A 13,994-nucleotide genomic window follows, 5' to 3' on the forward strand; every position below is an offset into this window, starting at 1 on the left:
GAATAAGCTCAAACAAAATGAGAAATAAAGCTTGTAAAATATATTATAATGCAATTTGTTTATAATCGGAAACAATTACAACATTTTCTTGATCATGGAGAAGCAGTTTGGGGGAAATCCTGTTGATTCATAATCATAGATTTATTCATGTGTATTTGTAAATAAAATAATAAATTGAAGAATCAAATTTTTCAAGGCTAATTGGAAGTTTGGACCAATTGTGTAACCCCAGTATCACAATACCTATTAGCCGCTTGGAATAATGTCTTATAGTACAAAACAAAAATTGTGATTCGGTTTTCCGTAATTCAGATTTTATTTTAAAATTGAGGATTTCTATTAAAAAAATAACCCCAGTAACACATTACCGTACCTATTAGCCGCTTGAAATAATGTCTTATAGTACAAAACAAAAATTGTGATTCGGTTTTCCGTAATTCACATTTTATTTTGAAATTGAGGATTTCTATTTTTTTGGATGGATCGACATTTGCAACGTTGAATGACTGCAATATTTGTAAAATAACCCACTATACGTAATAAGAGTTGATTGTCCAGTGGGTGTGATTATTGAGATATTCAATTCAAGTAAACATGCTGAAAAACATTAAACAATGAGCTGATTCATAAGCTCATTAGCACATAATGAATGGGAATTTCTCCAATTGAACGAGTAAACATAATTAATTGAACATTATTACTAGTCCTAATAATATGGGCATGACATTTTTTGAGATAACATCTTTTAAAGTAGAACAAAATTTAGTGAGCAAAACAAAATAGGATATTTTGTAAAATCAGTGTGTTTGATGGAGAACCATATTTCTTTATATCTGCACAATTTTTTATTTATTCGTGGACAGAATCACAAATCATATAAATATGATTAGGAAGGAACAACAGGCTTGGCCCAAATCTATTCCATTCCCAAATTTTGATAAATTAATAAAATGTCCAAAAAATAGGTTATGTTTCTAATGTAAACCGTTCAAGTTCAATTTTCGTCCAAAAATATATACAAGCTAAACATTATCTCTTTATATCATTCATAATATAATTTTTGAATATCACATCAATCATTTTTATCTAAATAACTACAATGCTCAATTAAGAGTATTTTATATTATCAATAAATAACGCTAGTCAAGGAATTAGCAAAATATTCAACTTTAAATCCTGTACTTCTTAGTATGAACTACTTCTCAAATATATTTAGAATAAATCATCATAAGGCCAAACTTGCCATATTACAAGGGACCTGACATTTATTAGATAAGTACCCACTATTTAAATTGTCAACCAATCACTACAATGTCACTAATGAATCTTAAAACATTAGTCATCTCTACACAACCGTGAACAAGTCCGAACAAATATTTAAATAAGCTTGGATATGAACCTTGACCGATATGAACGGTTGTAGTCGAGACATTCGGAAAAGAGGACAACACTTGAAAATATTTAAATTTCAAATTTGAAACGTTCATTGGATGCAGTACAAGGTCCAAGCAATGATCGATTCACTGTGACCAAATTGGCTGAAGATGTGGGTGCGGCACTTTGTAGTTAGAGTTAGTAGTACACTTCAAGTAGGGGAGAGCGGGGCAAGTTGATACGGGGGCAGGTTGATACATTTAATATTGTAAGCCTAGGCGCACGCGCATAGGGACAGAATATGAGTCAGACATGTTGTCTTACTGTTTGGTAATACCTAATGGAGCCTCATTGCCGACAGACCACTGTAAGCGGCTGTATAATTGAAAGAGTGTTTTGTATAGTGGAAAGTAATTTTTGACCATCTTATTTGAGTTGAACTACAAGCAACAACATACCACCTGGGAAATTCACCATTGGTATAGCTCAAAGCATATTTATAGGTGAGTGTTATGTGATAGTTTCAATTTTCCAGTTATCTTTGTTTTGGGGTTAGTTTGGTTCATGAGATATATATGCAGTGGGGGCAAGTTGATACACTCGGTTGGAGGCACATTGATACGGTGTATCAATGTGCCCCATTACTGTCAAATTTAATTTCTTGTTTCTTCTGACAGGGAAATGGTGCGGAACTACAAGAGAAAGACGGATTGAGAGAAAACTCCAAATGAGGACTTCGAAAAAGCATATGAAGCCATCAAGTCTAAGGAAATGTCTTTGCGGGAAGCTTCTATTGCATTCCAAAAAGATAAAATGACTCTGTCTAGTTTTTTGAAGAAAAAAGATGAATCTAATGGGCAAAATATTACAATGGGGTATGCAAATCCAAGACAGATTTTCATAGAGCAGCTGGAATCACAGCTAGAAGACTACATTATTAATTGTTCGAAGATCTATTATGGGCTCACACCACAAAATATAAAAGCATTGAACATTAATGTGATGAACAATGGAGATGAACATCAAAGTGATAAAACTGCTTCCACTAGTAGGCCTAAGGATGTTGATCTATCCACGGTAAGTCCTCAACAAATTCGTCCCTATTCCAAAGCTGGAGAGCGCAAAAATACTAAGAAAGGAAGGAAGCCGATGAAATCAGCTATTCTAACAAGCACACCAGTAAAATTAGAGCTAGAGGTGTTAGCTAGGGAAAAAGAAGCTAAAATGAATGCTACGGCGGAGAATATGAAAAAAGGCTGTTTAAAATGGTTGAAGCAGAATCAAAAGCGAAGAAGATAGAAAAGAAGAAGAAGAAATTCATTCCAAAGAGGAAGATCAAGATTGAATCTGAGTCTGAGATGAGGAAGATGATGAGTCGAAAATGAGGACACATTGTGTCTTGTATGTATGAAACTCTATTCCAAGTCCAAGCCAGCCAGGTCAAGACTGAATACAATGTATGGCTTGTAAAAATGGGCTCATGTTAAATGCAGCAAAGACACTAAAGTTTATATTTGCATCCATTGTAACTCTGACAACGATTCTGATTAAGTTTCAATCAAACAATATTTTGATATATTTGCAAAAACTTTTTTTATCAATTATCAATTATTCTTTTAATTATTACATTGAATAACATATTTTACTTTTTCAAGACTACTTTATCTTTATAAATTTTGTTTTCAATCACTTCTTGCCTTCTTAATATAATTTTTCTCATCTATTATACACTTGTATCAACTTGCCTCCAGCTAATATCAACTTGCCCCCATGTGGGGAACATTGATACACTTTGTATGATCATATAAAAATTTTATTTTTGGAGAAAGAAATAATTCAATCAAGAAGATGTTATTTTATATGAATGCATAACATATGAATCCATTATATCACGATTTTACCGATTTAAAATCATAGAAGATTGAAATTTTAAAAATCAGTAAGAGAAATTTGTCTCAACTTGCCCCGCTCTCCCCTACATGTTGTCAGTAATTAGCAATTTAAATTGGTTGTGAATTCAGATGTAGACGTAGCCTATATTACTTTGATTTATCATTTATTTCAAATTACTTAAAAAAAAACATGATAATATTTCAAGTAAATTGACTATCAGTCGAGATGTTGTCCAATTGCACCAAACACAGAATTTTATGGATATCTGTTAATATTCAACTAAAATATTTTCTTATTTCTACAAGAACAAATATTTGGCTATAATAATAATAAAATTAAAATATATTGAATTGTTTTTTTTTGTCACTCAAATGAAATTGTTTCAAGAACATTAGATGGAAAATATAATTTAAACTGTACCAATTAGCAGAACAATAAAGAATATTAATTATTACCTATTTAAACTAGAAATGGAGAATTTGAAATGTACAAACCTATGAATTACCAAAAAAATAAAGAACGATTTTTATGAATAATGCACTATTTGAACTGTTATTTCAGTACTGATAATATTCAGACAAATTCAATTGGGAAGAGGTTCCACAAAATGAGTTCAAATGGAATAAATTGGTAAGATTTACTAAAAAGTGAGAAGAGAGAGGATCAAGGTTCTCTCTCAGTATCTTTACAAGACAGAATAAAGAATACTATGAAGGAATTCGGTAATTATATTACAGGAATATTCTATGATATTATAGATAGTATATATTATATATTGTCAGTTGTACAAGATATTGTTGTTTCCAGTAGCTTTGAATATTAAGGTATTATTGGGCCATCTACAGTAACCTATTAGTAATTTTACTATATAAGCTTCATTAGTAGATTTAGTAGCTTCTATATAGAAACTTATTTTATATAGGTATATTTTATTAGTCGCTTCTTAGTAGATTTATGAAAAACAATTCAGTATACTATTATTGATAAATTGATTAGTACAAGTATAGAACAAAATTCGTCTGAGACATTCGTTATTTTATATTACTTATTGAACATCAGTTTATTCACGAGATTGTACAGTTAATTCCCAGTACTGAAGATTCTAGTACAAATTTAGAACAATTTTAATCAATGACTTTTCAGACTACCAATCCACTTAAACTGGTTACCATATGCCTCTGACTCTGTAACGCCGTACCACGACCTCCATAAATAACATGCAATTATTCAGCACATCGTTAAATTATGCAGCCGTTTGCGAGCTGACGGATCATCTTACGTCATAAATAATTCAGTGCTAATAGTGTGCACAAAATACGGTAATCGGCCGGTCATAACTGCCGTTTAATAGTGTAGTGAGATTCACTCCTAAGTCAGCATTGGTAGAATGGGTAGCACCAATGTTATTCAATAGAAATGCTGATGGTTTAAAGTGGATATCATTACAGCGTTACGGGAAGTCACGGTTGAGAACCCTAAAAAGTAACGGTGATCCAGTATTGTAATGCTAATAGATAGGAGGTGAGTTGATGGTGATAAAAATAGATTTGTTTGAAACTATAGTTTAGAAACTGAGAATCGTCCAACTTGTGATTTTAAACTAATTTACATTGAAATGTAAGACAGGATCAGGATCTTTCTAAGAGCTACAAATTTCATGGAAGATATATTTATTTGAATAGGTTCAATTAAGATGTGAATATTATTATTACATTTGAAGATGAAATTTTATTATTAATTCACAGATTTAAATTTATTATTATTTGGATTGTAAAATAATTGACATTGAAATATAAGGCAGAATTTTCCCAAGAACTATGAATTCTATGAAGGAAATTTATTTGAATAAGTGGGCAACAAAGATGTTAATATCATTATTTAATGGTTAGGATCTGAAATGCCAGAAAACGTTTGGGGGAGGGAGGGGTCATTGGACAGGGTGGTGTGGAGAAGTAGACTGCCAGGTAGGAATAAAGGCAAAGTAAAAGAACAAGAAGGTTAGACTCTGAATTATATTATATTGTTTATCATTGGATTATTAGACCTCTTAGATATTTGTATGTGTGTTTTGGTAATTGAAGGGCCAAAAACTAATAAAAGAAGATTCTAATCATAACCTTCAGCATAGCAAGCTATCTGTTGGTAGCTGTGTAAATAGTAGGCCTAATATTGAATGAGATTTTTAAAATGTTTATCAAGTTATTGGAAATAAAATCATTGTTATTTCATGGTTCTTTGAAACCTAGGCCAAAGTTAGAGAAGCAAAGATATAGAATTACATCAACACTTTATATTTTATTGTATGGGTTACAAATTTTCAGTTTCTATCACTACACCATATTTTTATTAGTATAGTTTGGAGTTTTGTGAATACAGATAAACTGGAATACGATTATGGGTAATATCCGACTAAAATCTCCTTATTTCTTCAAAGCTTATGATACTGTAGAAATAGAATTTCAATCAATCAAGACTAACAACAAAAATTCAATAAAGAGAATCCAGACATGAATTGATGGAAAATGAATGCAGCAAATGCTTTCAAATATTCTTGTAAAATTATCTTATTTCAAGATGGCGCCTGCATCATACATCGTAACAACCAACCAATTTTAAGTAATGAACTATTGAATACAATATGGTAATATTTTTCCGATTTCATAGAAATTAAAATGATGGTAACAATTTTGAATAAGTATTTATTAAAATTTTAATATCATCTATATTGAATATTTTATACAAACACAGAATTCATTCGTCAAGGAAGGCACGCCTACGAAGAGGCGGAGCCAGCCGACCAGCCTGTGCTGTCATTGGCCGAGACCAGTCGGCCAATCAGGTGACAGTATGGTTGAGTCTATATAAGACACGCCCGTATCAACTCAGCTCATTCTATCAGAAGAATTTGATGATTAAATAACTCTCTTGTGAAATGGAAAGTTTTGTTAGTTCAATGTTCATAATGGGAATCAGCTCTACCATGAATATGGATAACTTTGATGTATTAGGAAGGTTACCTAATGAGATTGGTTCAATGATTTTGAGGTAATTATAATTTTGATTTCTAGTTGGATATTTCCGTTGTTTCTTATTTTGTCAATGTAATTTATGACTAAATTATCAATATCTCTTATTTTATTGGATATTTCAAAAGATATTTCCGTTGATTCTTATTTTGTCAATGTAATTTATGACTAAATTATCAATATCTCTTATTTTAGTGATTTGAGAGTAACATTTTTATTTTTGTTTCAGATATCTAGATGGCGAAAGTCTTTTGAAGGCAGCCACTGTTAGCAAGCGATGGAACAGCTTGTGCAGAGGAGACAAGAAACTGAGACAAAGAGGACGCCAACAACTCAGAATGATGAAGAAGAGAAAGAAGGAGCAGATCTATGGAACACTCAAGAGATCTTCCTATGTTCCCGTTGATGAAGTGCCAGCTTTCAGGCCTAAAACCTCGAGGAATGTGGTTCAAAATGTTCAATCACAGAACCTGAGATATGAGGAACCAGTGAAGATAGAAACACAACAAAAACGTAAGTAAATACTAATCTACTTTGAAATAGTTAAACATTTTCTAAGATGAGATGAGACAATAATTGCTATAAATTTATGATTTGCAGTATATACTTATAATTTTTTTCTTCATAAGCTGTTGTAACTGGTACCTAGCCTATACGGTACTAAGTTTGTACCTACTGGTTTTGGGTTTATAATTTATTGTGTTTTATTAATTCGAATTTCGTTTTTTTCAGGAAACATTTTGCAGTCACTATCACTCAATATGAAAAGGAGTCCGGCTAGAAGTCATAAGTCAAAGTCCTTGACTAGTCAACAGAAGAGACGTTTGTTGCGTCATTAAAAAATTGAAATAGCATTATCTTTGACTCTAAATTTGTATTATATTTTTGTAAATAATTTGTGGAATATTTAGTTTACAATAAAAAGTTGTATCAACGTTCGTAGCCTAGCTTTATTTTTTACCACACGTTCCATAGGACATTATGGTAATCGCACACAAAAAAGAAGGTTGATAAGGATAGGGTAGAATGAAAATGTTAGTCAATTTATAAAAATTTTCAGAAATTAACGGTGTGGTTTAACACCGTTAATTGTAGCTGTATGACCTTCTGGCAAAGTCACCGTCTCATATGGTGATACCTAATTCACTTTCCGATTAAATAGAATTGATTTTGGAGATACAGTACGGTATTTCCAAAACTCTAGACAGATGTAATTTGATTTGGAGAGAGGAAATAAAAATACTGTTAATACGCACAGGAGACTGTTATAGTGTATCGGTAGCTATATTACCTTCATAGGACACAACTAACAAGGTACTGTAATATAAGACTGTGATGTCTTCTACCCCAAAACACTTACAACAATATTTAGGGCTGTGCAACAGGAAATATTTTATTGGTGATATTTCTCAAAGTTCTTCTATGTGAATAACATCAAGTTATCAAAATAAACAAGTTTTCTCTGAGATTTTTTTCTGATATTACTTTTTGAGATACTAATGACAGTTTTGATGGGGAATCTTGAAAAACACCAAGAGCTCTCTGGCTCCCTCCCTCTTTTTAAAATAAAACAATAAATAGTACAATTCATTACTTTTTCAATTTGAAAATAATAATCGACAAAAAATTACTTAGTATTCAATGGTTTAAACCCACGGTAATTTCTATTATTATCATCAAGATATTTGGTATGATTCTCATACTAAATTATATCAAGTTATCACATGGAAACTCTTGAATTTCAAATAGAAATTAAAATAATAATTATTGAAATTAGAATAGTTTTCAAGCAGCCAAAGTGTTATTTACTCAAGTGAATAACAATGACCTTGCTGAAGGTTACACTACATTTGTAAGAATACCTTGCTTCACTATTTTATACATAAAATTAATAAATATTTGTCATCATTCCTGTCTTATCTTTTAGGGCTGGCATGATTATACAACAATTGCCATTTTAGAATAGTAAGGAAACTTTCTCGTCAAAATGGCTATGAAGACCAATGGGGAAGTTTTCCGTATCTCTGAATTATTTTCATAGAATTTTAGTTCTATGACTAGAAGTACAGTACCAGTAAATTTTTAATTGAATACATAATATTCCAGATAGTTATCCCAATTACTTTCTACCAAAATTTCATTAACAATGAAGTTATATAGTGATATATTGCATATCATATAGAAGACATCTGATAATAATAGATCACAAGAATTTCGATAATGATTCACTGTGACGTAACAACTAGTTGAAAATAACAGAACATCATCAGCTGTTTGCCACACGAAACGCTAGCATCCCGTTCAACAACAGAGAAAGAGAGTGTGAGAGAGAGAATGAAATGTATTAATTAACTGGTGAAGAGAGGAATACACGTACTCTTTCAGTAGAAGAGAAATATTAACGTAAAAGAGAAGGTAAGAGAAAAAAGACTCATTCAGTGAGTAAAAGAGAGAGAGAATAAATACAGTAGTACTCAAACTATATCTGTCTTACTCCTTCTCTAGCCCGGATGTAGTTTGGTGTCTGGATAGTGCATCCTCTTTTAGCTAACTTCAAACTGCTACAATTTTATATCTATAGATAATGAACTACTCTATAATGGAACATCTCACTCATCACCATTACCACTGATGTTTGCTATTTATTCTAGCACGAGCTACTATATAGATGCAAAAATATATACCATGTATTATACTCAACATAATGTGTATTTACTCGAGAGCTCAACAGTTTCATACCTATATTTTACCCTATCTTTACATACTCAGAAAATGAATAGCTACTCTGTAGTGTATATCTATATTTTGGCTATATCTTTGTACACACAATTTGTGTATTTACTCATCAGATTCGAATGAATACCTATATTTGGAGCCTGCTGGTACCTTCATGAAGCACTGACAGAGGCTCTGCAGACTGTTTGAAGCAGCAACAGAGGAAATCACAGACACTGTGCAGACTGTTTGCAGCAGCAGACTAGATCAGACATTAGCCTAAATTCAGTTAATTACTCATCACAGAGCTGGCAACTGAAAAGCGTTCTAATTAAGAGGATTAGTCATGCGATGAGTAAAGCCTAACGAGAAATAGCCGTTAAAATTTTATTTTCGAGTTTCCGTTTTAGTCTACAGTTCCTATCATAGATTATTCAAATGATTAATATTGTGTGTTATATAATCTGAACCCCAATATTAAAGTGAAAAACATGTTGTTGGAATACTATAGGTAGATATACTAGGTATATATTAAATAGAACAATATGAAATCTTTTAGTACCCTTTTTTATTTAAAATAGGGTACTACAAGTTTTCATATTGCTCTTATTAATTTGTAAAAAGTATCCCTTTCAAGTGAAGTGTTTTTATACCTATATAGATATACCTGTATATTGTATATTCAAAATACAAGGAGCATTATTATCAGGTGTACCTTGAAATCTATATGACATGAGCGTTCTATCTGGTCTCAGATTGTAGAGCACAAATTGCGCCTACAGGAGTTTTGAATTTTACATTCAAATGGTTACAATAGGACGATATTGTTGATCAAAAACTTCAACATTCTACTCATTTTAGAAAAAATTGATATCTGTTGAGAAATCTGTGGGGAAAACGGCCCTTGAGAGTAAAAACATGACCTTAACCTAACCTTGAAACTAACTCAACCCTAACCATAATCCAAATCTCATCTAATATGACGTTCCCCATGGATTTTTAGCCAGCTGTTGGTCTACTTAGGAACACATGCACCAAACCACGATAACTTGTAGATATTGTTGGATTCATCATAATGTTTCATTCGGGGTTTAAACAACAGCAGACATTTCTCCGTTTAACCGAGCATGTTTCTGCCTTAGCATCAATCTGCCATAATAGAATATATCTTTATAAATAAATATATTCATAAATAGTGGTGCCACTTTTTCTCAAATCAGCAAAAAATAATCAATCTATTGTATTGTATACTATGTAAATACTCGTAGAATAATTTGAATAAACAGTGGTACAAATACAGAGGTGAGGCAGAGTGGCGAAAATCTCACCTGAATAGATGCTGCCGGAAGTGGGTGACGAAGGGCTGGTGGCAGATCCGCCATGATGCAGAAAGTCAGTCAGTGACAGCGACGAGGCGATCAGCTGACGCTTTTCTTCAAAATTCAAAAAATCCAGAGAATTGCTGCGTTGCGGCGTCACTATGGCAACGGCAGTGGGCGCCTTCGGGGTGCCCCCTTGGGGGTCGGCGCCCCCCAAATTGGGCCCCCCCTGCGGCAGGCAGATACTGCCATTGGTCCCCCGAAACGACATCCGGAGTGGCGAAGTTGCACGTCGGATTAGCCTCCCATAATTCTCAACACACAAATACTCCCAAAATAGTATCAGAGAAACCGATCTCACAGAATCCAGCAGAACTGCTGGGTGACGTGTGATCCGGGGGCATGGTTTTCAGCCTTCAACTAACACCCCCACTACAAATCATCGTGAATACGAATCAACACTTCACAAGTACACAATACTCCAGTTTGAAACCCTCCCTACTTTTGCTAAACCTCCCCAAAATCACTAGAAATCCTTGAAGCACTCTAAAGTTACTACATAGGCTCTCCAATCAACCACTATACCTCACCAAACCCCCTTCTTCAATAATTCTTACTCAAAATCACTCCAAATTCATGGGCAACCTTCAACTATTTCTAAATTCCACAGCATATGACTTGAACTACCGTTACCAGAATCCAACGTTTAATTTTGGCGACCCACTGAGGACGTCCATACTCACAGGTCAAACAAAAATGTGCTATACTTTAGAATTATGTGTTTGCGATATATCAAAATAATTAAATTACCCCTAGTTTTTAATCATGTTCAGACCCTCCTGAGCATTGCAAGTTACAGTATTTGGTTGTTCAGATTCCTCTCATTTTCTATCTTCCTCTTGGCGGCGTCTTTTCATTTTCTCTTTTTCTTCTTCTTCAGCTCTAATCATGTCTCTAAAATCATCTATTTTCCTAGGATATATTTTGCTCAGGTCAACCAAGATTCTACCTGAAGCACTTACTTTTACATTCGGATCCTTATTACCATCCATATTGGCTTCCGAATTGAAATATTATAGATTCAGAATTCAGAATAGTAAAAAATCAATTATCAGCACAAGCAGTTTTTGAATTTGAATTTAATTTACAACTTGTACACTCCAGTTATTCTTCATTCATCCCAGTTTAGAATTCACTTTTTCCTAATCTAATCAACTCCCTCATTCACAGATTATCTTAGCTATGTAATTAAACCATTTAAACAACTGAATTGATTCAACAAAACGCTGGTATTTCGTTAAAACATCATCGTACCCAATTATTACTAATTACTTATGCTCCACACAAGTTTCACTAAAATATTATCGAAAACAAGCAGGCTTACAGGATGAGGTTAACCCATTCAAAAACAATATTGTATACAAATGAATCCATCACAAGCACAACAAAACGTAGGCCTACCCGATTCACTGCACACGTTATTTTCTAAACACTCGTGTCCCTATCAGGACATGCACACACAACCCGTACGCGACGCAATTCGAAACACTTGTGCCGTTATCAGGACGTGCACACAGAACGGGGCCGATAACTCATAGCTGAACAGAAACAATATTAACACGAGCCGACATGCCGTGAGGCCATGACACACCTACAAAAATATCACGAAATAGTTATCAACCAACCATCACGGCTCAACTGAAGACTGAACTGGCTTCGTCAACGGTTCGCCAAGGCGGGAGATGGGCCGGCTATAAAGCCAGCACGAAACGGAGCCGTGGAACACAGGTGTACGCATGCGCAGACCACCAGTTTAAGATAGTGGTCTGTTTTCTGTTGTAGAGGAATGTACTTGTGATTATTTTTGTTGGAATTTTGTTGTATGCATTCCTGTGTAGTAGTGGATGGGAATCAAATTCTGAGATCTGGAAAACTTCATGTCATGGTCCAATCTTCCATTCTTAGTGAACATGTTCTAAATAAAAGTAATTTTAGTTGGATTTGTTGTAAAGATAAATACTTGTTGTTTGTTCGTTATTGTAATGTTGTATTTTTTTAAATTTATTGACCGAGCGAAGTGAGGTCTAAGATTCTAGTCGACGGTTGGCATTTCTCTTAATGTTTAAATGTTTATATGTTGCGCATTTACGGCGAAACGCGGTAATAGATTTTCATGAAATTTGACAGGTATGTTCCTTTTTTAATTGCACGTCGACGTATATACAAGGTTTTTTTGGAAATTTTGCATTTCAAGAATAATATAAGAGGAAAAGGAGCCTCCTTCATACGCCAATATTGGAGTAAAAATCAGACTGTAGAATTATTCATCATAAATCAGCTGACAAGTAATTACACAGATGTGTGGAGAAGCCAGTCTATTGCTTTATTTCCATAAGGTTTATAGTTTCAATCAGGTACTTGTGGATGAGAATACTGCGTGAGGTCTACTGTTCACAAAACTACTATTAGAGTAGATTAAAATAACTCAACGAACGTTAACGAGTTCCCACTTTTGACTTACTGAAGGCTAAAGTCGTTGTACGTCTGCTTGTATGTTCTACAATAACTTTAGAAAGAATTGATCAATCAGCTACAAATTTTGAACACGTATTCTTCGAACCTTTCTACAGGTTAAGTTCGCTGGACAACAAAATTGACTCACTCCTTCGTCCTTTTTCAGGATATAAAAATAACATTGAAAGAAATAATTTGTTGTTATTCAACATCTAGTCAGCTGAAGAATAGCATACAATTCCTACAGTTTTCCATCTATTCATAACATCAGCTGAGGCTATTTGGAAGCTATCACACAGACATACCTTCATGCACTGACACATGATTTCAGCTGGTTAATATACAACATAATTTACAACTTTTACATCAACAAACTGATACGTGTTATAAATGTGCGGTTTTCGCCATTCATTTTCTCTTGGAACTCTATATTGAAATCATGTATCATAAATTTGGATTCATATGAGGGACAAAGATGTTGAAGTGACAAAGTAATTTTTCAAGTCAATATTATTATTGCAGAAGAAATATTTAGCTGTTTCCATTATTTTCACCAACTGTATAAATTTTGCGACTTTCAAAGATTACAATACAACACATCTTGAGGGAGTTCTCCAACCCAGGGGGTCGCTAGTAATATAATCACACTCTACAAAAAAAAGTTTTTCATCTTTCATATATTTTTTCAAAAATATTTGAGAATCAATTATTATATAATTCAATAATATGCGTCTAATTTCAGTAATCAATCAAAGAATGTACAAATCATGTCCTCACTCTTGATTAATAATAACCTCCAGCTGAAAATAGATTCTAGATTGTATCTTCAATTCTTAAAAAAGACTCCCTAGAAATATAATATTCAATAGAAAACCTATTTTATTTCAATTTGGAAGAAAAATAGCACACGGACTACCTTATCATTTTATCTACCAATGTTATTACATCAGTGTCATTTGTATTGTGAATAAATAGAAGAAAAAATAAATTAAAATTAATTTCTCTTCATAAACTTATAGCAAGTATATTTAATTAAATTCCTGAACAAAAAAATTACTGTGTGTCAATTGCGACATCCTATCGTGGTTTTTAAGGTAGAAACAGATTATATTCCTAATATCATCCACAAAACGTCATATATATTTCATTAATT

At 33.1% G+C, this 13,994-nt stretch overlaps 1 protein-coding gene across 4 annotated transcripts in view; it reads right to left on the reverse strand.

Moving 5' to 3' along the window:
* The window catches only part of LOC111043252 (phosphatase and actin regulator 4), a 386,179-nt gene that overhangs the window by 296,450 nt on the left and 75,735 nt on the right, over positions 1-13,994 (reverse strand). For 2 of the 4 annotated variants that reach the window (XM_039436680.1, XM_039436679.1), the window contains exon 1: positions 10,337-12,035. The exons of the other annotated variants lie outside the window; for them this stretch is intronic. In XM_039436680.1, the coding sequence (XP_039292614.1) occupies positions 10,337-10,598 (262 nt within the window). In that variant the 5' untranslated portion in view covers positions 10,599-12,035. Of the gene's footprint in view, positions 1-10,336; positions 12,036-13,994 lie in introns of those variants that run through there. 4 annotated transcript variants of the gene reach the window in all.

This window comes from Nilaparvata lugens, chromosome 10, assembly GCF_014356525.2.
Source record: "Nilaparvata lugens isolate BPH chromosome 10, ASM1435652v1, whole genome shotgun sequence".
NCBI classification, from domain to species: Eukaryota; Metazoa; Arthropoda; class Insecta; order Hemiptera; family Delphacidae; genus Nilaparvata; species Nilaparvata lugens.